A 27,877-nucleotide genomic window follows, 5' to 3' on the forward strand; every position below is an offset into this window, starting at 1 on the left:
AAAAGGCACTTTGGGACAAATAAGGAAATCTGGCAAACTATGCAGTTTATATGTATGATAGTACTTTGATTATACAGAAAATGCTTCTATGTTTTAGAGATGATTATTGAAGCATTCAGTATTTAGTGATAATATATATATATTTAATTCAACATGTTTGAAATTTTTTTAAAAGCAAAAGAGGGTTAAGCTTGTCATTTCGTCCTTCTGTACAAAAGGAAAGGAAATGCTTTTTCATAATAATATTTTTTTAATTTTTCCAGTATTAAACAGAGTAAGTTAACCTACTAGATAGTATAAGTCTGACAGTTTTCATCACAATGACCACACGTTAAAAGCAAATGTTATACAAACACACAATGCATTTTTAACTGAATGAGCTGTTAGCTTATTTGGAACCACATTTTGGAATTACCAACAAATTTTAAAAAAACAAAGATACAAAAAAAAAAGAGAGAGAGAGAGAAACACAAAACAGTAAGTTGGAGGCTAGGAGGCGGAAAGCAGGATGGAACTTACCTTTTTTGATATCATTCCAGCACCTGCATTGCGTTTTAGATCTCGGACTATGCTACATTCCATAACAATAAACTCTTCTAGCTGTTTGGGATGGCATAAACTATTGAAAGGGTGACTCCAAAAAGTGTTGCCATCAATATCTGCAACTAAGAATAAACAAAGAACATTAAAGAACAAAAGAACTGAAGTATTTCAAAAGCCATCAAATGCTGTCCCGGGTGAACGCCCAGAGCATCCGAGCCGGCTTCCAGGGTTTCAGCAGCAGCAACCCAGCAGGCAGATTTCAGATACTCAGACTCCACCTATACTTTCATCTACATTGGCGGCCCCAAAAGCCATGTGGCTGACAGGGTCCTGGTGCTCTGGCCGGGTGTCAAATCTGTAACTCTGAGGTAGAAGAGCCAAGTTCAGGACACTGGTCCAGCAGAAACCTCCCGACTCCACATAATATCAAAATGTGAAAACTCTCCCAGAGATCTCCATCTCAATGCTAAGACCCAGCTCGACTCAACGACCAGCAAGCTACAGTGCTGGACACCCAATGCGAAACAACTAGCAAGACAGGAACACAGCCCCACCCATTAGCAGAGAGGCTGCCTAAAACCATAATAGGGTAACAGGCACCGCAAAACACACCCCACACGCAGTACTGCCCACCAGAAGGACAATACCCAGCCTCATCCACCAGAACACAGGCACCAGTGCCCTCCATCATGAAGCCTACACAACCCACTGGACCAACCACAGCCACTGGGGGCAGACACCAAAAACCGGGAACTACAAACCTGCAGCTTGCGAAAAGGAGACCCCAAACACAGTAAGTTAAGCAAAATGAGAAGACAGAGAAACACACAGCAGATGAAGGAGCAAGGTAAAAACCCACCAGACCAAACAAATGAAGAGGAAATAGACAGTCTACCTGAGTAAAAAATTCAGAATGATAGTAAAGATGATCCAAAATCTTGGAAACAGAATGGAGAAAATACAAGAAATTTTAACAAGGACCTAGAAGAACTAAAGAGCACACAAACAATGATGAACAACACAATAAATGAAATTAAAAATTCTCTACAAGGCATCAATAGCAGAAAAACTGAGGCAAAGGAACGGATAAGTGACCTGGAAGATAAAATAGTGGAAATAACTACTGCAGAGCAGAATAAAGAAAAAAGAATGAAAAGAATTGAGGACAGTCTCAGAGACCTCTGGGACAACATTAAACACACCAACATTCGAATTATAGAGGTCCCAGAAGAAGAAGAGAAAAAGAAAGGGACTGAGAAAATATTTGAAGAGATTATAGTTGAAAACTTTCCTAATATGGGAAAAGAAATAGTTAATCAAGTCCAGGAAATGCAGAGGGTCCCATATAGGATAAATCCAAGGAGAGACACGCCAAGACACATATTAATCAAACTATCAAAAATTAAATACAAAGAAAAAATATTAAAAGCACCAAGGGAAAAACAACAACTAACATACGAAATCCTCATAAGGTTAACAGCTGATCTTTCAGCAGAAACTGTGCAAGCCAGAAGGGAGTAGCAGGACATATTTTAAGTGATGAAAGAGAAAAACCTACAACCAAGATTACTATACCCAGGAAGGATCTCAGATTCGATGGAGAAATTAAAACCTTTACAGACAAGCAAAACTAAGAGAATTCAGCACCACCAAACCAGCTTTACAACAAATGCTAAGGAACTTCTCTGCACAGGAAACACAAGAGAAGTAAAACACCTTCAATAACAAACCCAAAACAATTAAGAAAGTGGCATTAGGAATATACATATCAATAATTAACTTAAATGTAAACAGATTAAACGCTCCAACCAAAAGACATACACTGGCTGAAAGGATACAAAAACAAGACCCATATATATGCTGTCTACAAGAGACCCACTTCAGACCTAGGGACACATACAGACTGAAAGTGAGGGATGGAAAAAGATATTCCATGCAAAATGGAAATCAAAAGAAAGCTGGAGTAGCAATTCTTATATCTCACAAAATAGACTTTAAAATAAAGACTATTAGAACAGACAAAGAAGAACACTACATGATGATCAAGGGATCAATCCAAGGAGAAGATATACCAATTGTAAATATTTATGTACCCAATGAAGGAGCACCGCAATACATAAGGCAAATGCTAACAGCCATAAAAGGGGAAACTGACAGTAACACAATCATAGCAGGGGACTTTAAAACCCTGCTTCCACCAATGGACAGATCACACAAAATAAAAATAAATAAGGAGACACAAGCTTTAAGTGATACATTAAACAACATGGACTTGATATTTATAGGACATTCCATCCAAAACAACAGAATACACATTTGTCTCAAGTGTTCATGGAACATTCTCCAGGATGGATCATATCTTGGGTCACAAATCAAGCCTTGGTAAATTTAAGAAAATTGAAATTGTATCAAGTATCTTTTCCGACCACAATGCTATGAGACTAGATATCAATTACAGGAAAAAATCTGTAAAAAATACAAACACATGGAAGCTAAACAATACACTACTTAATAACCAAGAGATCACTGAAGAAGTCAAGGAAGAAATCAAAAAATACCTACAAAAAAATGACAATGAGGGCCTCCCTGGTGGCGCAGTGGTTGAGAGTCCGCCTGCCGATGCAGGGGATACGGGTTCGTGCCCCGGTCTGGGAGGATCCCATATGCCGCGGAGCGGCTGGGCCCGTGAGCCATGGCCGCTGGGCCTGCGCATCCGGAGCCTGTGCTCCGCAACGGGAGAGGCCACAACAGTGAGAGGCCCGCATACCGCAAAAAAAAAAAAAAAAAAAAAAAGACAATGAAAACACGACAACCCAAAACCTATGGGATGCAGCAAAAGCAGTTATAAGAGGGAAGTTTATAACAATATGATCCTACCATAAGAAACAAGAAACATCTCAAATAACCTAACATTACACCTAAAGCAATTAGAGAAAGAAGAACAAAAAAACCCCAAAGTTAGCAGAAGGAACAAAATCATAAAGATCAGATCAGAAATAAATGAAAAAGAAATGAAGGAAACGATAGCAAACATCAAACATCAATAAAACTACAAGCTGGTTCTTTGAGAAGATAAACAAAATTGAGAAACCATTAAACAGACACATCAAGAAAAAAAGGGAGAAGACTCAAATCAATAGAATTAGAAATGAAAAAGGAGAGGTAACAACTGACACTGCAGAAATACAAAAGATCATGAGAGATTACTACAAGCAACTCTATGCCAATAAAATGGACAACCTGCAAGAAATGGACAAATTCTTAGAAATGCACAACCTGCCAAGACTGAATCAGGAAGAAATAGAAAATATTTCAGACCAATCACAAGCACTGAAATTGAAACTTGATTAAAAATCTTCCAACAAACAAAAGCCCAGGACCACATGGCTTCACAGGCGAATTCTATCAAACATTTAGAGAAGAGCTAACACCCATCCTTCTCAAACTCTTCCAAAATACAGCAGAGGGAGGAACACTCCCAAACTCATTCTACAAGGCCACCATCACCCTGATACCAAACGAGACAAAGATGTCACACAAAAAAGAAATCTACAGGTCAATATCACTGAGGAACATAGATGCAAAAATCCTCAACAAAATACTAGCAAACAGAATCCAACAGCACATTCAAAGGATCATACACCATGATCAAGTGGGGTTTATTCCAGGAAGGCAAGGATTCTTCAATATATGCAAATCAACTAATGTGATACACCATATTAACAAATTGAAGGAGAAAAAACATATGATCATATCAATCGATAAAGAGAAAGCCTTCCACAAAATTCAACACCCATTTATGATAAAAACCCTGCAGAAAGTAGGCATAGACGGAAATTTCCTCAACATAATAAAGGCCATATATGACAAACCCACAGCTAACATCGTTCTCAATGGTGAAAAACTGAAACCATTTCCACTAAGATCAGGAACAAAACAAGGTTGCCCACTCTCACCACTATTATTCAACATAGTTTTGGAAGTTTTAGCCACAGCAATCAGGGAAGAAAAAGAAACAAAAGGAATCCAAATAGGAAAGAAGTAAAGCTGTCACTGTTTGCAGATGACATAATACTATACATAGAGAATCCTAAAGATGCTCCCAGAAAACTACTAGAGCTAATCAATGAATTTGGTAAAGTAGCAGGATACAAAACTAATGCACAGAAATCTCTGGCATTCCAATACACTAATGATGAAAAATCTGAAAGTGAAATTAAGAAAACACTCCCATTTACCACTGCAACAGAAACAATAAAATATCTAGGAATAAACGTAAGGAGACAAAAGACCTGTATGCAGAAAATTATAAGACACTGATGAAAGAAATTAAAGATGATACAAACAGATGGAGAGATATACCATGTTCTTGGATTGGAAGAATCAACATTGTGAAAATGACTCTACTACCCAAAGCAATCTACAGATTCAATGCAATCCCTATCAAACTACCAATGGCATTTTTCACAGAACTAGAACAAAAAATTTCACAATTTGTATGGAAACACAAAGGACCCTGAATAGCCAAAGCAATCGTGAGAACGAAAAATGGAGCTGGAGTAACCAAACTCCCTGACTTCAGACTATACTACAAAGCTACAGTAATCAAGACAGTATGGTACTGGCACAAAAAAAGAAAGATAGATCAATGGAACAGGATAGAAAGCCCAGAGACAAACCCACGCACATATGGTCACCTTATCTTTGGTAAAGGAGGCAAGAATAAACAGTGGAGAAAAGACAGCCTCTTCAATAAGTGGTGCTGGGAAAACTGGACAGCTACATGTAAAAGTATGAAATTAGAACACTCCCTAACACCATACACAAAAATAAACTCAAAGTGGATTAAAGACCTAAATGTAAGGCCAGACACTATCAAAATCTTAGAGGAAAACATAGGCAGAACACTCTATGACATAAATCACATCAAGATCCTTTTTGACCCACCTCCTACAGAAAGGGAAATAACAACAAAAATAAACAAATTTGACCTATGAAACTTAAAAGCCTTTGCACAGCATAGGAAACCATAAACAGGACCAAAAGACAACCCTCAGAATGGGAGAAAATATTTGCAAATGAAGCAAGGGACAAAGGATTAATCTCCAAAATTTACAAGCAGCTCATGCAGCTCAATATCAAAAAAACAAACAACCCAATCCAAAAATGGGCAGAAGAGTTAAATAGACATTTCTCCAAAGAAGATATACAGACTGCCAAGAAACACATGAAAGGATGCTCAACACCACTAGAAATGCAAATCAAAACTACAGTGAGTCATCATTTCACACAGGTCAGAATGGCCATCATCAAAACATCTACAAACAATAAATGCTGGAGAGGGTGTGGAGAAAAGGGAACCCTCTTGCACTGTTGGTGGGAATGTAAATTGATACAGCCACTATGGAGAACAGTACGGAGGTTTCTTAAAAAACTAAAAATAGAACTACATATGACCCAGCAATCCCATTACTGGGCATATACCCTGAGAAAACCATAATTCAATAAGAGTCATGTACCACAATATTCACTGCAGCTCTATTTACAATAGCCAGGACATGGAAGCAACCTAAGTGTCCATCAACAGATGAATGGATAAAGAAGGTGTGGCACATATATACAATGGAATATTACTCAACCATAAACAGAAATGAAATTGAGTTATTTGTAGTGACGTGGATGGACCTAGAGTCTGTCATACAGAGTGAAGTAAGTCAGAAAGAGAAAAATAAATACCGTATGCTAACACATATATATGGAATCTAAAAAAAAAAAAATGGTCCTGAAGAACCTAGGAGCAGGACAGGAATAAAGATGCAGACATAGAAAATGGACATGAGGACACAGGGAGGGGGACGGTAAGCTGGGACGAAGTGAGAGACTGCCATGGACATATACACACTACCAAATGTAAAATACATAGTTAGTGGGCAGCAGCCGCATAGTACAGGGATATCAGCTCGGTGCTTTGTGACTACATAGAGGGGTGGGATAGGGAGGGTGTGAGGGAGATGCAAGAGGGAGGAGACATGGGGATATATGTATATGTATAGCTGATTCAGTTTGTTATAAAGCAGAAACTAACACACCATTGTAAAGCAATTATACTCTAAATGGAATACAACTAATAAAAATGTTAAAGTTCACAGAAAGCTTTCTTCAAACAAAAAAATACAAGGATAACTTATTAAAAGCTTTAAAAATTCCAGTATTTTAAAACACTGTATGGTAAAAATTTAACCACTGTACAGTAGTTTTTTAAAACAATGTTACTAAGAATGCTTGATAAAATTAACAACATTAACAAATTATTACTGCTTGCTGGAAAGAACTGTCAAGGCAAATAGTTTCGAAAACTTACCTTGTAGGGTATTTGGATCTATGAGATGGATGACGCTGGTTACTCGAACACACACACAAATCTGGTTCATGTTTCCCAGGCTTTGTGCCAGTTTTGGAGACAGACAAACAACATTATCCTAGGCATAAGAACTAACATTTAGTGTGAAGGAAATCCTAAGTAACAGTCTCCAGTAAACACTCATCAATGTAAAGCTGATCCAAGTGCATTTGCCCGAACCAAAATGTCATTTTTAATTCTATGTATCAACAAAGGGCCTAAAAAAAAGAATCAGACCTTAAAGAAACAGAAAATAAGCTACACCTTCTTAAGATGGAAATATGTCTTAATAAAAATGCTTTCAAAAATATTTTCCAGATCCTAGTCACCAAACTATTAAGTTTGTTTCAATTTTATTCAAGTGTGAATGCCTTTTTACTCTATGTTAATATAGTTTACATTCCAAGCAAAGTATTATAAACACCAGAAGAAGAGTGATTTTCTAATCTATTTGTGCCTTCATTTAATCTCTATAAAAATTAATTTCAGGGACTTCCCTGGTGGCGCAGTGGTTAAGAATCCACCTGCCAATGCAGGGGACACGGGTTCGACCTGTAGTCCGCGAAGGTCCCACATGCCACGGAGCAACTAAGCCTGTGCGCCACAACCTGTACTCTAGGGCCTGTGTGCCACAACTACTGAAGCCCGCGCCCAGAGCCCACGCTCTGCAACAAGAGAAGCCACCGCAATGAAAAGCCTACGCACCGCAACGAAAGAGTAGCCCCCGTTCACCGCAACTAGATAAAGCCCTCATGCAGCAATGAGGACCCTACACAGCTAAAAATAATTTTTTAAAAAATAACCATTATTTTTAAAAAAATTAATTTCAGAGGAGCCACGTGTTCCTCCTTCTTGTCTACATGTACCAATATGAAATGAAAGATCTAATGCCCCCTTAAAAGCACATATGACTATGTGTGCATCAGGAGATACTACCACCAATGTGGTTATCTGTTTTTAAGCTGTTATTAAAATATAAAAAGGATCTGGGTTATATTTTAAGCTGTATCTATTCACAAGGCTCCCCCACTGAAGGAACATTCTGTGCCTCCCTAATGGCACCTACTTCAGTCCTTTTTCTTTTCTTTTTTCTTTTTTTTTTTTAACTTAGTAAGAGTCTCCAAAGATTAATGAAAAAACTTCTTTACACTGTGTATTTATCCAGATACCTGTGTGAGTCACTCAAAGCACTTAATACATATGGCCTAAATATGCCCTCACACCTAGATTCATATTTCCCCAGTTTTGCACCAGGAAAATGTTCACTGTTTTAAACTAGGAGTCTGCAAATAAGATCCTCAGACCAAATTTTTGTAAATAAAGTTTTGCTGGAACACAGCCTCAGCCCTTCATTTACCTGTTAACTATGGCTACTTTTGTGCAACAACAGCACAGTTGAGTAGTTGCAAAACCAATTATATAGCCTAAAAGCTGAAAATATTTACTATCTGGCCCTTTACAGAAAAAATCTGCTGACTCGGTTTTAAGCCATCATTTCATCCCTGGTACTGTGCTACACCATAAATTAGTGATAACTTTAAAGCCTCAAAGTCACAGACCTAGACCCAAATCCTGGCTTCATCATTTTGTAGTTATGTAACTTTGGGCAAGTCATCTAACCTCCCCAAGCTTCAACTTCCTCATCTTCAAGTGATGATATGATTTACTCCCGTTGTTATGAGACTTGAAGAGGTGAAATATACTTATAATAATAAGTATAAGAGATAACAGCTTTATGTAGAATGCTCACAATAAATTATGGCATTTATTATTAGTGATTTAAACATGGACATGCAAGTTCCTACGTGGCAGTGACCTCTACTACATAATCCTTAACACACAGCCTTCTATACAATAGATCCTCAATAACTATTTGTTGAATTTTAATTCATTTATATTTTTAAAGCAGAGTTTTACCTTAGTACAATCAATGAAATGATAACCTATGTCTTAAGTGTTATTCGGGTTATATTTTTAAAATCACAGGGATTTCCCTGGTGGCAAAGTGATTAAGAATCCACCTGCCAATGCAGGCAACATGGGTTCGAGCCCTGGTCCAAGAAGATCCCACCTGCTGCAGAGCAACTAAGCCCTTGTGCCACAACTACTGAGCCTGCGCTCTAAAGCCCGCGAGCCACAACTACTGAAGCCTGCGTGCCTAGGGTCCATGCTCCACAACAAGAGAAGCTACTGCCATGAGAAGCTCACGCACCGCAACAAAGAGCAGCGCCCCGCTCGCCACAACCAGAGAAAGCCCACGTGCGGCAATGGAGACCCAACACAGCCAAAAATAAATAAATAATTTTTTTAAAAAATCACAAAAATAATTCTATGATCTCCTTTCCACAATACTGTTTAATTCTATCATGCCTAAAACCAGTTTGCATATATTCCACAAAGTGGTTCACTGATAATTATTTTAAACTAATTTCCTGTATTCAAAGTTTCACAGAACTATCAAGTGTCCACTAGGATTGCAAAGTTTAAGGAATTCGCACCATAAACACTGCAACCAGGCCTTTTAATTAGTACACCAAACATTTATAATTTTAAGCATGATTACTTTTAAACATCTTTTTAACATGGCTGAAATGTGTCAGAAATCATTAAGAAGGAAGTTTTCTAAATGTTTAACCAATCCCAGAAGGAAACCAGGACCTAATAATTACATATAAACCAATTAAGAAGGACATGGGTTAATTTGGGCTTCGCTGGTGGCGCAGTGGTTGAGAGTCCGCCTGCTGATGCAGGGGACACGGGTTCGTGCCCCTGTCCGGGAAGATCCCACATGCCGCGGTGCAGCTGGGCCCGTGAGCTATGGCTGCTGAGCCTGTGCGTCCGGAGCCTGTGCTCCACAACGGGAGAGGCCACAACAGTGAGAGGCCCGCATACCGCAAAAAAAAAAAAAAAAAAAAAAAAAGAAAGAAGGACATGGATTAATTAAATGAGAAAAAGTACCTTGCATATTGGAACAATTTCCACAGAAAAAGTGCTTTTGTAATTGTATGTGTTACTATGGACATCCTGAGAGATCAGTCTCTGTGAGGCTTTGTATCTGTTAAGAGAAAAAGTTAATCGTAATAAAAAAACAAAGGTCCTTACTTGTATAGTCTCGAGAATATAAATTTTCATCAAATCAAATCATTACTGTCCAAGGTCTGAAACAGCAGATGTCTGCTATGGTGAACCCTCATTTCGTCCACTTCATTTAAAAACCTTCACCAATCTGACTGCACCCTACCTATTTTCAACTTTACCTACTGAAAACCTCCAAAACATGCCCTTGGCTTAGACCAATCTAGTCTACATATAGCATCCATTAAAAGCCACACTAATGCCTGCCCCAAGTCATTGTTCACACTAATCTCACTTTTCAATACAAACTCTACTTTTGAAAATTTCCCCATTTTATGAGCTTAAGTTCTTCCTCTTTCATGAAGTTTCTCCCCAAAGTCCTCTACCCCCATTTTTCTTCTTGCTTATTTAAACATATTCAATCAGTGGTTCAGTACTACAGTGCTTACTATTGTGGGCTGAGGTCTAGCTCCCCAAAGAGATTGTTAATGCTCTTTGGCTAATACTTCCCTTAAAATGCCTAATCCAATAAATGCTTACTAACTGTGTAAGTATTCCTACTATAATTTAAGTATTTTAAGATAGGATGCTAAAGCCTGAAGAATGGATTTGACCTAAGTTCATTCCCAGTTCCCGGGATTTAATCACATGTACGTTCAAAACATACCTAGTGGGAACCGTACACTGAAGAAATTCTACCATCTTCTGAGCATGTTGTTTTGAGGAATAATAGAAATCCAGACCATCTTTTAAAGAAATAAGCCATGTTAAAATAATACCACAAAGTAAGATTTTCCTCTACTAACATGACTATACCAAAAATTCAATGCATATTAAACAATTATAATATTCTAGCCATAGCACAGTAGGAATACCGTTATCACTTAAAGACTTGTTTGACAAAAGGATAGACAAATCCGATAAATGCTAACAAAACAAAACAAGATGCCCAATTTAAATTTCAGACAAAATAAAATCAAGGTTAAAAGAAAACAATATTAAACAGAAGGATATTTTATGTAATAAATGAAACAATCTACCAAGAAGACAATAGGAATTCATCTAATAACACAGCACTGAGATGCAGAAAACAAAAACTATTAAAAAGAATAAAATTAACAAATGTTAACACACGTGCAATCATTGTGGGAGACCAGTATATAAGACTATCAAAACCAAAATGACCAAACTGACCAAAAATAGGGGGGATACACAGAACTTGAAAAACCAAGTATCAAGGTTGATTTAATTGACATTGTAGAACATGGTCCCAAGAAAGACTGTTATTTTCAAAAATTCATAGAATATTCATAAAATAATCACATACTAAGAATAAAAAAAATTCAATAAATTCCAAACAGCAGAAATGACTACAATGTTATCTGATCACAATGCAGTACCATTAAAAATCAGCAGCAAAGAGATAACTAAAAGCAAACTACCTGCTAAGAAATGTTTAGAGATATTCTTCCAAACAACTCAGCTAACTAGGAAGACTAAAATAACTTAGAATAGCCAAACAATTTTGAAAGTGACCAAAGTTGTCAGGAATTTACACTTCCCAATTTCAAAACTCAATAACTTTAGGTAGTCAAGACAGTGAGGTACTAGTATATTAAGGATAAACTATATAGATCTATGGAACAGACTTGAGAATCCAGAAATAAACCCTTACATTTATAGTCAATAAATCTTTGACAGAGCATCCAAGGCAATTCATTGGGAAAAGAATCGTCTTTTCACTAGGAAAACAGGCTATCCACATGGGGAAACATGAATTTAGACCCTTACACCATGCATAAATATTAACTCAAAAGGATTAGACTTAAATATAAGAGCTAAAATTATAAAACATTTGAAAGAAACAGGAGAAAATCTTTCTGATATCAATTAGACAAGAGTTCTTAAACATGACACCAAAAGCATGCTATTTAAAAAATGATAAATTAGACTTCAAAATTTAGAAGTTTCACAATTCAAAAGACACCATTTCATGCAGGCATCACACATCCTAATTTCAAAATATATTACAAAGTTACAGTAATCAGAACAGTATGGTATCAACAAAAAGACAAGTCTATAGAATCAATCCACACATACACAGTTAACTGATCTTCAACAAGTGTGCCACAAATACACGGTGGGGAAATGATAGTCTCTTCAACAAACGGCATTGGGAAAACTGGCTATCCACATGCAAAAGAATGAAACTGAACTCGTCTTACAAAAATCAACTCAAAACAGATTTAAAAGACTCAAATGTAAGACCTGAAACTATAGAACTTCTACAAGAAAACATACAAAAAAACTTCATGACACTGGTCTTGGCAATGATTTCACAGATGACACCAAAACAAAAACAAAAATAAACAACTGAGACTACATCAAACTCAAAAAGCTTCCACATAGCAAAAGAAACAATCACCACAATGAAAGGGCAACCTACAGAATTGGAGAAAATATTTGCAGACCATGTATCTGCAAAGGGGTTAATCTCCAAAATCTATTAGGAATTCCTACAGCTCAACAGCAAAAAAAACCCTAATAACCCAATTAAGCAACAGGCAGAGGAACAAGACATTTCTCCAAAGAAGATGTGCAAATGGCAAATAGGTATATGAAAAAAGCACAATGTTGTTAATCGTCAGGGAAATGCAAATCCAAACCACAATGAGTTTACATTTCACACCTGTCAGGATGGCTATTACCAAAAAACCCCACAAAAGACAATAAGTACTGGAGAGAACATGGAGATACTGGAACCCTTTAAAACTGTGCAGCCACTATGGAAGATAGTCCAGATGTTCTTCAAAAAATTAAAAATAGAACTATCATATAATCCAGTAATCCTATTTCTAGGTATTTATCCAAAAGAAGCGAAATCAAGATCTCCCATGTTTACTGCGGCACTATTCACTACAGCCAAGATGATGGACATTTAGGTTGTTTCCACAACAGATGAATGGTTAAAATGTGATATATACCTCCAATGGAACATTATTCAGCCTTAAAAAGGAAGGAAATTCTACAATGTACAAAAACATGGACTAACCTTGAGGACATTATGCAAAGTGAAATAAGCCAGTCACAGAAAGACAAATACTGCATGATTCTACTCATATGAGATATCTAAAATAGTCAAATTCATTGAATTAAACGGTGGAATGATGGTTGCCAGAGAGGAGGGGGAAATGAGGAGTGACTAGTTAATTGGCATAAAGTTTCAGTTAAGCAAGAGATTAAGCTCTAGAGATATGCTGTACAACACTGTACTTACAGTCAACTATAATGTATTATACACTTAAAAACTTAAGAGGGTAGATTTCACAATTTTTAAAAAAGACCCCATTAAGAAAATGAAAAGATAAACTAGGAGAAAATATTTACAAATCATATGTGATAAGGGGCTTGTATCCAGTGTATATTTTAATAACTCTTACAACTTCAGACAACCCAATCAAAAACTGGGCAAAATACTTAAACAGCCATTTCACCAAAAAAGATACAGAAATGGCTAATAAGCTCATGAAAAGATAATCAACAACATTAGTCATGTGGGAAATGCAAATTAAAACCACAATGAGATACCACTTCAAATTATCCTCTAGAATGGCTATTTATAAAAAGAAACAATAGCAAGTGTTGATGAGGATATGCAGAAACTAGAACCCTCAAACACTGCTGATGGGAATATAAAATGATACAGCCACTTTGGAAACACTTTGGTAGCTTCTTAAAAAGATAAATATAAATTTGCCATGACTCAGCAATTCTACACCTAGGTATGTACTCAAGAGAATCAAATAGCTGAGATACTTGCTGAGAAAAAAAAGAAATATGCAATGGGTAGTGGAAAAAGACTGCTTTAAGTACCAGCTACAGAGCCAATATGATACTCAGAAAATTTATTAAGTCTACATATTAGAAATTGAAAATAAACTAAGCTTTCAATTAATTCAAACAAAAATTGTATAACTATGTATGGTGATTGATGTACGTTAACTGGACTTAATAGGGTGACCATTCAGCAATATACACAAATATTCAATCAATATGTTGTATACCTGAAACTAATATAATGTTTTATGTGAATTCTACAATTCTATCTCAATTAAAAAAAATTTTAAATAGAAGGATTAGTAACAAAAGCAAAAATTAAGAAAAAGTAAGACTTTTTTGATAAAACTAAAGCTAACTCTTTGAAAAAACTAGAATAGACAAAACTTTGGCAAATCTGATGGGAACAGGGAGAGAGAGGAAGTGAAGGGAGATGAAAAAAGACAAACAACATTAGCAACAATAAAGAAGACACAACGATAGTTATGGATGAGATTTAACACTATGATATATATACCATGTTCAATTTTATGCCAAGTATGTGAAAAGCTAGACAAAATGGTGAATTTCCTTGGAAAATGCTATTAAAATTGATTCAAGAAGCAGTATAATACCTGAAAGACTAACGTCTTAATAAAAGGAGTTGAAAAGCCTTTACCCCCTTTCCTCATACCAAACTGGATGGCTTAATGGGCAGGTTCTTACAAAACTTCAACATGTTGATTAACAGTATGCAGAAAGAGGGAAAAACTCCGACTGTTTCAATGTCACTAACATAACTTATAGCATGATGGGACAGAACAGTTTAAATATAACTATATATGCATATGTATCAGATAGAAATCTCAACAAATATTCTATTTAGGGGTGAAACAGAAAGATGGTAATGCCTGATACATTACCACTCAATGCTATTCTCCACTCCTAGCCAAAGGGGAAAAAAAGAGGGAATAATACTGCAAAGGAAGAAATAAAACTATCATTGTGTACAGATAATAATTTACCTAGTAAATTATCATATATATGACACAAGAATATAATGTAAACTATTAGTGATTAAGAAATTTCAGAAAGATCAACATACAAAATCAACAGTTTTCCAAAATACTAGCAATAATCACTTAGAAAATATAATGAAAAAGTTGCCATCCACAATAACAAAAAGCATAGAATAGTCTTAAAAAAACTAGAAACATTCAAAATCTTGATGAAGAAAACAATAACATGTCACTGAAATACAGAAAAGAACTAAATAAACATGATTATGCACCAGGCACAGTTCTAAGTGATTTACACAAATTTTTTAATCCTCACTATAATCCTATGAGGTAGGGTTATTATCATCCTCTCTATTCTATTAATGGGAAAACTGAGGCTCAGGGAAGTTAGATAACTTGCCTAAGGTCACACAGCAAAAAACTGGTGGAACAGAGATTCAAATTCACAAAATCTGGTTCCAAAACCCATGCTCTTACTCACTATCAACCAAGGTTTACAAAAGAATTAATAAAAGGGCACATACTGTAAAGTATAATTTACATATTGTAATAAAAGCAGTGGGACAAAATAAATCAGAACTGAGCCATGTGTACAAAGGAACTTAGTATATATAAGAAAGGAGATATTTCAAATCAGTGGGGAAAGGACAGACTACTTGGTAGGTAAGTATTGAGACAATGCAAGTTAACTTTCTGGGAAAAACTCTTACCAGGTAAGATTAAAGATCCAAAAGTAAAACAAAAATTTACTTTCTAAAACTAATTTTTGGAGTATAAAAAACTTTCCTATGCAGGACAGAAAGTCAAAAGCCATAGCTATATAAAACTAAAAAATGAAAAATTTAGATGATAAAAGACATGAGACATTGTAAGAAAGTATCTGCTCTCTCAGGTTCACACTCAAACACATGCTCTGCATGCTCCTCTCTCTCTATATATAATAATACACACACGTAATGAGATTCATATCCTGAATAACAGACACAAAATATATAAGGAAAAAACAGATATATGCAGGACAATTCACATTAGATAAACATAAATGGCCAGTACATATGAAAATGTTAACCCTCATTAGTAATCAAGGAAATGAAAATAAAAACAAGATGTTTTTATTCTCTTCATCAGAACAGCAAAAATTAGAAAGTCCAATACAATCTTATGCAGTGTTGGCAAGTGTTTGGAAAAAGAGGAATTCTCACAAGTGATTGGACTGTAAGCTGGCACCATTTTGGAAAACAATCTAGCAGCACATATATAAAATTTAACATTTGTATACTTTTGCCTAGTAATTTCAATTCCTGAACTCAGTCCCACAGAAAAACCACTATGCACAAACGTAAGGATGTTTATTACAGTACTGTTTGTAGCAGCAAAAAAACGAGAGCATCTTGTAAACCAGTTAATAGGAAACAACTAAATAATTAAAAACATACTCATTAACAAATACACAACCATAGTGGTTAAAAATAATAAAATAGGATTATATGCAATGACTTGGAAACGTTTCTAAATATATTAAGATGGCAAGTCACAGAATATTACAGAACAGTCTCATGTATGAGGGGAAACCAATGCTATCACAATTTATATACAGAGTACATACTGTAATACCTTGTTTTAAGGGGCTACATCTGGGAATAACAAGTGGATAAATGGGACAGAGGTCCTTCACTCATATATACTTGTTTAAATTTTTACAATTGTTATGATTTTAAAAACAAAGTTACAAACAAACAAGCAATCAAACAAAAGATTCATTTACATCAAACCAAGAACCAGTAGGGGGAAAAAATAGATTAATTCCTCTGGATGAAAAAAAGCATTGTTAAACTTCCAGCATTTTTGATTTTCAAAGTGACAGCAAAGGCATGTACCAGAATGTATCCAAGTCTTTTGCTACAAAAAATTCTGTGTAAGGACATTTCTGCCCTGGTGGTGAACGATAATCAGTTTTCTGTTTCCTTTGCTAGAATATTAGGATCCCCTAATCCCCAAAAGTTACTCAAAACAAAGTTACTCAGGACAAAGATGTATTTTTGCCTGATGGCTAGCCACAAATAGCCAGGCACCATGTTAAACAGGCTGCAAAGTACCTTCCCCATGATAAGTATTCAGTAAACTATGTTTTACAGATTTAGACTGTTAACCTTATACTGGTAATGCACTCAAATCAGATACAAAGCTTAAAAGATTTTCTCCAGGTGACATAACTGATATTCACTTCTTCCCATGTAAGGACCCAAAATCACACTTCTAATTACTTTCCTCAAGACATATGAGATAAATGACTAACAGATCAGTAACAGAGGAACTTACACTTTTGAAATAAGTAGTACAAGAATTTGGTCATTCCTTCAAGAATAGCTATCTCTAAACCTGTACTTTAACAACCAGAAAAATTATACACATCTCCTACAACTAAAAATATTAACTTTTAGCAAGAGGCTTAAGAGTTTGCTAAAGAATATTTATTTTTTCTATTATTAAAGAAATATTCATCCATCAGCTAGTATATAAAAGTATGCTACATCAATAGTAAGTGCTAAGACAGGACACGCTCTGAGGAGCCATTATGAAATTACACAAACATTTTTAAATTCCATCTTCAAGAAATCTAATTATATCATTTGTATATCACTATTTATTATTACTGAGTTTAGCCTTTTGATTTAATGTATCCAGCACAAATGCCGCTAGGCATATGAAAAACAAAAATATTACAACTTACAGATCTCAAAAATAATTTTCTTTCAATCAGAAACTGACCTCTACATAAAATAAGTTTTTGATGAATTTCTATCATACCACTTTACATTCTATTAATGTAGTTACTGGTTTACTCATCTGGTAGCTATTTAGTGTAAATTTCAATTAAAATAGAAAAAAATTAAAAATTCAGCTCCCCAGTTGCACTAACCACATTTCAAATATTCAATAGCTACATATGGCTAGAGGCTACCATACTGGTTGGACAGTGCAGATAAAGAGCTAAGATTTTTTTCTTCCTAACAGAAATTTCTTTTGGACAGTACTATTCTAGATACTATCAGTAAAGATAAAAGACTCCTTAGGATAGCTGAAATAAAATTCTGACATCATTTCAAATGCTTTAAATTTTAACTCACCATGAATGTCTTTGATACGAAGTGTATTCTGGTGCATGCCATATTTCAAAATCAACTGTTCCAGATAGTAGAAAGTTTTTTTGTGCAAAGTCTAAACATAAATGCATTATTAGATTAATAAATGAAATGCAAAAAAAAAGCCATCTACAGATATAGGACACTGATTTTTAAAACAAAAACAATCTTTAAAGATTATCTAAAATGTGGCAGTGATCTCTTTCTAAAGGTGAATGCCCCAGAGACCTGGAATATCCCTAGTGCCTGAAAGATTTGGAAAGACGGGAAAGGAGAAAGGTTTTACTCGCTATTTATAACCGACAAAGATACAAGATGGAGGATTCACACATCATCTTTCTCTCATTACCTTTTGCCTGACTTGAACCACAGCTTTCCAGAAATCCTTAGCTTCCACTCTATGGCAATCTCCACACATCTGGGGCTGAACAACATAATCCACCACAAACACTTGCTGAAGGATAGCACCATTCATCACCTGACGAAGAAAACAATCACACTCCTTCATTCTTTCCTTTCTGTTTAATAACAAATAGTTTTCTTAAAAGAAGATCCTTCAATATTTAACTTAAAATCTTCTTCCATGAATGCTTTGAGGAAATCAACAACAAATGAGTTACATTTAAAATCCTATGTCATACTATTTCAAGAAAGATATATAGGTTTAATTCATAGGATTTATTAGATTAACATTTCAAATTTACCTTTAGTTGAAGTGTTGTAAGGATATTCTTTGAAGAATTTTTATAGCTATATATACATGTATATGCATGTGTGTGTATAAAGTTCTTCCTTAGGAGACCAATAAAACTCTCAAAAAAGAAGATATTCCTTAAATTTAATTGTCCCCAAACATAGGCAATCATCAGAAATCACCTGGGAAGCTTTAATAGATTCCTGGATCTTACATCCAGTTGAATCCAGTTTGATTCAGTCACTGTGAGTCAAATGATCAGCCAAGTTTGAGAAGCACTGCCTTAGCTCATGTTTTTACTTCAATCTTATTCCAAATAAAAATGACTTTGAGAAGATTAACTTAGCCCACTAATCATGAACAATGGCTGCTCTTACTATCAACCTGATCATCTGTGCAGATGATCCAAAACAAAGGGTTAAAATTAAGAATGCATTTGTTTCCTTTTAAGCTGTTCAAGTCATAATATAATTTACCAATAGCCCCTCATTCTCCTACCTATACTTTAAACCATGCTGAGAAAATTATGTATAGCTTACCTCTTTCTGAATAGTTAGTTTAACTTTAAGTCTCTTAGAATGGGGCTCAGTCCAAACAAAGCTTGCATCTACAAGCCGTACCTTCAACAAAACACAAACAAAAAGAAATGTAAGTTCCCATCTGAGGAGAAAAGAGATGAGAGAATAACTCATTAATAAACAGATTTCATAGATGCTTAAGGAATCCATGATTAATCTACCCAACATCACCAGTTTAAAAAAAAAAAAAGATTCATCATCAGAGGTATGGCAACAAAAACAGCAAATAAAGGGAAAATCTAATGACTATATTAATGAAACTGGTATAATTCAAGCAAAAATTAAAATACTTGCATAGAAAAAAACTCCTTTCCCCTAAAAACAGTATACAGTTTTTTGAATGGAAATTACACTTTTTAGAAGAAAACAAAGACCTGATGACCTCATCACCTACTAGAAATCTCATGAACAAAGGTTTCTACTTTCATTATTCTCACTATAATATGTATGTGGCTTAAATTAAAAAAAAGAATGAACATTCATTACAGGGAGTCTCATGCACTGAATACTGAATCAACAATGGTAACTCACTGCTAAATCAGCAGAGGCCAGAAACAGTTTGCCATATGTGACAAACTGAATGTAGCTCAATATGGCTAAAATGGGTGTTCTGAGGAAGGGGGTGGGAGAACAAAAATGGAGGTTGTTTCAATAATTTGGGCAAGAGTTGTAGGTGACCTGAACTGAGGGGTTGGAAATAACAGCAGCAGAAAGATCCAAGCCAAGAGCTATTTAGGAGATAAAATCTATAGGATTTAGTAATAACTGGATATGGGAAGGAAGAAAAGAAGATTCTAGAATGATGGTCAAGTATCCAGCTTGGGCATCTAGGTAACACTATTTTTCTGACACAAATAAAAAACAGATTAAATGGGGAGGAATGTGCTATATTTGGTTTCAGACATTTAAGTTTAAGAGGATTTATCTAAGATATCCAAGTGAAGCTGTTCAATGGTTAGTGAGATATATATTTGGTCTGGAGCTCTATGGAGAAATCTGAGCTGTAGATAACAGATTTGGGAGACATGAGCGGGCAGATAATTTTATCAAGACCTTTCTGGTGAGAACTAGATAAGCTAGTATAGGTACAGCAGTCCAGAGTAAAACCCTGCTCATTCGAGTGGCTTCCCTAAAGCAAAGCCTAGTAGTCAACAAGCGACACCAGGTACAGAGTGTGACAGAGAGCTTCTTATTCCCTCAGCCTCCATCTGCATTCCCCATTCCTCAGCCTCACCACACCATCTGTCCTCAGACAACCAGGACTAATCCATCTTATCGAGCCCTTTAATCCTTCTTTACCATTACCTCAGTCACTCCCTCATGTCCCACACTCCGATCTCCATACAGTTCCACATATGCCCTTTTCTATCCCATCTAACACTCCTACCCAAATCCCGAAAACCTTTTACTGGCGTCTGGAATTCAACATTCACTAACAACAAAACCTCCAAAATCCTCAATCTCTTTCCTGAACATTCCCTTCACCTTCTAGATCTCCCGATTATACATATTGCTCTCCCTGCAGCTAATTAGAAGTAATGACTGATGTTTTTTTTTCATCTTCTCAAACTTTTATCATTAAAGGATCCCAGGATTCAGTCCTGACATTTCTTCCTTTCTCTAAACTCTCTAGGAAATCTCATCTAATATTACAGCTTTAAATACCATCACACCCCAAATTTATTATCTCTGGTCTGGACCACTCCCTTGCTCATTTATCCAGCTCCCCACTATTTCTACTTCCATGTCTAATAGACATCTAAGTACCACTTTGAGATGAGCTTTGATCTCTCCCACCTGACCTGCTCCTTTTTTTAAAATTTTTATTTATTTATTATTTATTTTGGCTGTGCCAGGTCTTAGCTGTGGCATGTGGACCCTTAGTTGCCGCACGCATGCGGGACCTAGTTCCCCGACCAGGGATCAAACCGGGGCCCCTTGCATTGGGAGCAAGGAGTCTTACCCACTGGACCACCAGGGAAGTCCCCTGACCTGCTCCTCTTAAAGCCTTTCCTACTTCACTATCAGTAACTCCCTCCTCTGATTGATCAAGTCAAGAACCATGGAAGTCACCCTTGACTATTCCAACTCGTAAACATACATCCAGCTTCATGAGTAAATCCTACTGACTACCTTCAAAATACAGCCAGAACCTGTCCACTTCTCACTTCCTCTACTACTGATCCAAATATCACTTCTCATGATTACTACAATCGCTTCCTAAAGGTGCCCATGCCCCTCACATCTATTCTAAACACAGCCAGAGGGAAGCTGATAAACTGTAAATCATTCATCTCACTATTCTGCCCTATACCCTGTATACCAGCGGTCCCCAACCTTCCAACCTTTTTGGCACCAGGCACCGGTTTTGCGGAAGGAAATTTTTCCACAGACGGGGGTGGGGGGGTTGTTCAGGCAGGAATGCCAGCAATGGGGAGCAACGGGGAGCAGCAGATGAAGCTTTGCTCGCTCACCCACCCCCGCTGCACACCTCCTGCTGTGCGGCTCAGTTCCTAACAGGCCACTGACCAGTACCTGTCCACAACCTGAGGGTTGGGGACCCCTGCTCTACACCCACTATACTCAGAGGAAAAACCAGGCCTCAAAAGGGCCTACAAGGCCTGACCTACTGACTTTCCATGCCTTCCCTGGCTTCATCCCCAATTACTTTTCCCTCCCCACTCCACTCTAACCACACAGGTATTCTCCTGCCTTTGGCCTCTACACTAGTTTTGTCTACCCATACAGCTCTTCTCCTCCAGATTATGGCTCCCTCCCCTACTGCCTTTAATGTTTATTCAAGTATCACCTCATCAATGAGGCCTCCCCTAACCATTCTATTTTAAATTGCAACTCTTCCCTGCACAGTTCTGGCTTTTTCCTCCACAGAATTTATACCTCTTAATATACCTATTTATTTTGTTCATTGACTACTCCACACCCTCCCCTTCAACTAAAATAAAAGCGGTCTAAGACAGGGATTTCGTCTCTCTCATTTACTTCCATATCCCTAACACCAAAAGTAGATTGGCACAGAGTTGAGTTAATAAACGTCTGTTGAATGCTAATGAATTATTAATGAACATCTGACAAAAGCCGGAAGTATGAAAACAAAAGACCAAATTACACAAAAACTGACTCCAGAAAAAAAAAAAAAAAGACCTAAGACAAATCAGGGAACAGAAGGAAAGTAAAAAACAATAACAGCATATTTTTAAACCTTCAGAAATATTCAACAGACTGTATCAAGAACATTAAAAACTCTAAACTTAAAATATTACTACTGTAAGAAAATTAATACAAAAATTGGAAGATAAAGGAAACTGTCAGGAACACAGGAAAAAAAAGATTAAAAACAATACAAGGGCAAAAAGGCAAAGTTTTCAGCTACTAGGGCCAACATTTGACTGATACAAATTCCAGGGAGCATAAACAAAGAAAATAAAGGGAGAAACTTCAAAGAACTCTTACAGGTAATTTTATCAGAGTTTTAAGAGAATCTGAAGCTCTTCAAACCAAAAGAGCCATTTCAATTACAAACATACCTGGTGGAAATAAGTCATAAAGTTTATCATAAAGAAAACTGAAAGTGTTATGTAGAGAGGCTAACTACACTAACAAACCCTATTTATTTTTTGAAGATGTTTATACACTGACTTTAAGTAAAAGGCACAAATATTTTCTTTCCAGAGCAGTAATGAAAAATTTTTTAAAACCGAATACCATAGCCCTAATACTATAGCCACCAAATTATGTTTAGCAATGGCTTTATATAAACATTTTCAGAAAAAGATTATTGCACATAAGAGGTTCTCATATAATGAATGAAAAAAATTTGATTCTATACTAAGTCTTTTAAAGCAAAAAGATTTTCATTTCCATTAAAAAAGAATTTATACAACTTTAAAAATGAAAACAGCATTTGTAGTAGTGTGCTTACCAATAGTAGCATTTAATAGTTATTTTGGAAAATCTACTCAAACAAGGATTATCTGAAAATGAGAGGACACACACACACACACACACACACACACACACACACACAGAACCCCCCCACAAAAACTGATTTTAGCTATTTGACCTACCTTACTCAGAGGGGCTTTGATTTTTTTCAAACACAAAGCAAGAAGTTCCCTAGATTCTAATGCACATTGTACCCAAGTTCCTGGTGGCTGGAAATATCTGAGAGAAAATATATTGAAATTCAGGATCTCTCAGAAAAAAAATTTTCCATGTGAATATGCAGACATAACAATGATTATTAATCAAATATAATAATACCCAAGGTTGATCTGAGGCACTTAATCAAAATATATTTTAAAAGTTCCAGAAAACTTTTCAGTTAGACAAGTAATTTAGTTAAATAAAATTCTGAGTATTTGAGAAAGTCAATCTGAAATAACTTATTAAAAGGTCTTATTACTTCAAGCACCAGTAAGCATTCCAGTGAGGATGACAAAATGCCCCAGTGTTCCTTGAAGCTATACTTTGAAACACAGGTGAAAATATCACCTCCAAATAGCATTAAAATGGTTTATAATGTACATCTAAAATGCTTAAGAACTGCTTATTTCTCACACACAGAAAAGGTAAATTAGTACCTAATACTATGTATCAATAATAGCTCAGACTATTTATCTACTTCAAAGTCCCTTTTCAAATTTTAAATTGTAAAATTTAAAATCTTATATAAAACCTGACTAAATTAAAATTTAAATCCCTTATGTATGTACTTTAAGTTTTTTAGCCCAGTCAGCTCAGGACTTAGGACAGTGCCTAGCATACAGTAAATGCTCAATAAATGTTTGTTAAATACATAATACTTCTAAATGTATTATGTGAATGCTTTTTTTTCCCCTTACTTGTTAAGTAAATATTCTAATTTTCACTTTTAAAGTTTCACTGAAAAAAATTATTTATATAGGTCCCTTTGTTATAAGCATGTTTTTGGAGTTAGAAAGGGCTTCGTATATCATCTAATAAAGCCCCTTCATTCTGATGAGGAAATTAAGGCTTAGAGAGGTGAACTGGCCAAGAGTATCAAAGAGCTAGTTTGTGAGAAATCCAAGATAAACTGGGTCTCCTGATTCTTTGTCCAGTGTTTTTTTCACTCCACCGACGCTCTTAAGAATAGCAAATATTTATTATAGATTAATCCTCACACCTGCCAAGCTTACAAACTATAAACTCCCTGAAACAGTACACAAATTTCATGTCTTTGTTTTACGTATTTTTCTGGGAAGACGCAGTTTTTAAATTCTTAAAGGGATTCATGAACCCCTCCCTCCCAAAAAAGTTAAGAGCCACTAGAGTCCTAACCCATTTGGGAAATGACAGGTATGTAATTTTATGGATAGTTTCAATGGGTAGTTTTGTATTACTCAATGGCCTCCTAGACATAAGCTGTTTATGCCAACAACTAAAGAAAACATAAAAGGAATAAAACATTAACTTTCAGAAGAAGTCTGCCTTAAAATCCAGTCTTCATTTCAGACCATCCTAGATATGATATACTGAGCTGTTTTTCCATCAGCTATAGTCATTTTAGTTACATGGGAACATTAATACATGATGTTTTATTTAAAACACACCACTAAATTACTTAAAAAATAAGGTGCTTTTTATCATACATGGCTTCTATATGATTGAAGCGGAAAACAAAAGCTTCATGGTAATTGATAGTAATATGTCTTTAAAAATCTGCTCTCACCCTTAAAAACATCAACTTGTATCTATTAATTGTATACATCAAACCTATTAATCCCTTAACAGAAAAAGAACGGATTCAAATACCTTTGCACTAACTTTACCAAATTAGCAGAGAAAACTAGAAAAGAACACTACAAAATTGCGAATTCTAAAATCTCTAGCTAGGCCAACATAAATAAAACTTAAATCTCAATTACATGCACTTTATTACATGTATCTTATCTTTATTACATGCATCTTATTGCATATATTTTTAGAGGATGGAAAGACTATCGTTGTCTAGTGACTCACTATGATGGGAGTGTCATAACCCTAGGTGTACTGGGAACACAAAATGTTTAAGAATCATTGCCATTATACAAAATGAAAGTTCTATAATCTCTGATGTCCACTATGGTAACCACCAGGCACATGTGACTACTGAGGACTTGAAATCTGGGTAGCAGACAGAACTGAATACTTAATTTTATTACATTTTAATTACTTTAAACTTAAAAAGCCACGTATGGCTGATGGCTGATGCCAATCTAGAAGAATATACAGTGAATATCTTAACACTCTTAAAATATTGTCAGTATATCCTGGTGGCTCTCCCACATACAAATCTCAACTTTAAGCAGGATAAAATAGTACCACACCGTACCTTTGGCACTGTTTGCAGAAAGATACAGAGACTTGTTTCGGAATGCCTTGGCTGATATCTACTTTACTTCGCAGACAAGCCACACAAATATTGGCAGGATTTGGACTGATCGGGACACCGCAATCGCAGCACAAGCTTAAATAAACAAAGCATACGTTTTTCAAATTAGATTTCATAAGTGCACAGGTTAAATTAAAAAACTATCAAACAGGGAGTAGCAGATACAAACTATAATACTATATATAAAATAAACAACAAGGTCCCACTGTATAGCACAGGTAACTATATTCAATATCCTGTAATAAACAATAATGGAAAAGAATATAAAATATATATATATAAAACTGAATTACATTGCTGTACACCAGAAACTAACACAACATTGAAAAATTAACTACACTTCAACAAAAAATAATAATAAAAAAATAAAAAACAAACAAACCAAAGCCTTCAAGTTAGGCCATAATATCTCTGCCCTTTTTAAAAAACTAACTTCAAAGATGCAGTAGATTAAAAACCTTGGATTATTGAGGTGAAAAAAAACCAAGGATGGCCGCAATTCCAAAAAACCTCAAAATATGGCCAATGTACAAAGGGTCTAGAGAGGCAAAATAACTGCTAATAGTAATCATCAGACAGCTTTATGGTCCAAAGGCAAATTTTTTTTAAGCCTCAGTATAGCACAGGGACTGCCAAAATGTAAACATTTACCCAAAGGAGAAAAATTTTTAGAGGATGGAAAGACTATCATGTCTAGTGACTCACTATGATAGGAGTGTCATAACCCTAGGTGTACTGGGAACACAAAATATTTAAGAACCACTGACGTTACCCAAAATGAAAGTTCTATAACCTCTGATGTCCACTATGGTAACCACCAGGCACATGTGACTACGGAGGACTTGAAATGTGGGTAGTAGACGGAACAAATGAATACTTAATTTTATTACATTTTAATTACCCTAAACTTAAAAGTCAATGGCTGGTGCCAACCTAGAAGAATGTACAGTGAATATTTTAACATTCTTAAACCAGTATTTACTACCACAAACTTCCCAGCGAAAAATGAACTCGTTTTTCTCAGGAAACAAGGCTTTTCATTTTTCCCACTTAAGACAAAGGAATCCCCCCGACCCCACCCCGCAAAGAAAAGCTTTCCCCACAGTAAGTTTCAAAGAGTCACTTTTAACATTTTTAAACTTAAGGGGGATGGGGGAAAAGGGACGTGACTCACATGTGTCCAGGTGTGTGCTTTACGGGTTCTGTCATATACTCCATTTTTCTGTATATCCTGATTTTAAAAAGAGAGAGAATAGTAAGATTTAAGGCATTTGTTACTCATCTTGCTTCTGCCTCTCTGAACAAGGCAGACAAGCCTCGTAAAGCCGCAAATAAGAAAAACCAATTCCACCTGGAACCTTTGGAAGAAGTAATTTCTCTGATAACAGAACGAAGCAAATTCCAGTCTGCAAGACCCTCGAGCCACTAAACTGCGCGCTGACCTCAGGCGGCACCTGGACGCCAACCCGGCGAACCCAAGGAGGGGCCAAAGGGGGCCGGGGCCGCACCGGACACCTCACGCCCTCACCCCTGCCGCAGGCGTGCCTCGAACCTCACTGTAAGAGTCCGCGGGCGGTGTCACCGCACCTGTGGGCCGCCCACCAACCCCACCCCACCCCGACCCCGCACCCCGCGGGCGAGACCTCACGCGGGCTCCCGCCGGCGGCACACACGCTGCGCGCAAGCGGCCCGAGGTCGCCCGAGCCCAGAGAGTCCGTCCCCCTCTCTCCTTAGGGACCCCGCACGACTGCAAGCCGGGTCTCGGCCCCCAGAACCTACTTACCGCCTCTGGGCCAGACTCAGATGGGCCGAAAAACTGCAGCAAGACGAGCTTCTACCGCCCAGTTAGCGGCCACCACAGCTGACTCCAGTATGCTGAAGATCTCGCGAGAGAAGAACTCGAAATCTCGCGGGCCGACAGCGCGAATCACAGCGGCCCACCACAGCTGACTCCAGTATGCTGAAGATCTCGCGAGAGAAGAGCTCGAAATCTCGCGGGCCGACAGCGCGAATCACAGCGGCGGTTGGGGAACCGAGAAAGGGGAGGGTGCTGGCGAGCGGCGGGCGGAGAGGGCGGGGCGGAGCGGAGCGGAGGCCTGGCTGGTGGAAAAGATCAGGGAGAGAAGGCAGCGAGCTCTCTGGCTTTCTCGTCCAATGGCGCCTGAGACTCACACAGACCTTACAACTCTTCTATTTG

At 36.6% G+C, this 27,877-nt stretch overlaps 1 protein-coding gene across 1 annotated transcript in view; it reads right to left on the reverse strand.

The window, feature by feature from the left end:
- Positions 1-27,563, reverse strand: part of NMD3 (NMD3 ribosome export adaptor) — a 42,535-nt gene extending 14,972 nt beyond the window's left edge. Inside the window, exons 1-11 of the mRNA XM_082625865.1 lie at positions 27,464-27,563; positions 26,855-26,911; positions 25,621-25,755; positions 23,354-23,450; positions 19,230-19,310; positions 18,346-18,474; positions 17,982-18,072; positions 10,686-10,764; positions 9,902-9,998; positions 6,905-7,022; positions 520-665 (exon numbers count right to left, since the gene is read on the reverse strand). Of these exons, the coding sequence (XP_082481991.1) occupies positions 520-665; positions 6,905-7,022; positions 9,902-9,998; positions 10,686-10,764; positions 17,982-18,072; positions 18,346-18,474; positions 19,230-19,310; positions 23,354-23,450; positions 25,621-25,755; positions 26,855-26,898 (1,017 nt within the window). The 5' untranslated portion in view covers positions 26,899-26,911; positions 27,464-27,563. The remainder of the gene's footprint in view (positions 1-519; positions 666-6,904; positions 7,023-9,901; positions 9,999-10,685; positions 10,765-17,981; positions 18,073-18,345; positions 18,475-19,229; positions 19,311-23,353; positions 23,451-25,620; positions 25,756-26,854; positions 26,912-27,463) is intronic.
- Between the last annotated feature and the right edge of the window lie 314 nt (positions 27,564-27,877).

This window comes from Mesoplodon mirus (genome assembly GCF_964341445.2).
Source record: "Mesoplodon mirus genome assembly, chromosome: 6".
Classification (NCBI taxonomy): Eukaryota; Metazoa; Chordata; class Mammalia; order Artiodactyla; family Ziphiidae; genus Mesoplodon; species Mesoplodon mirus.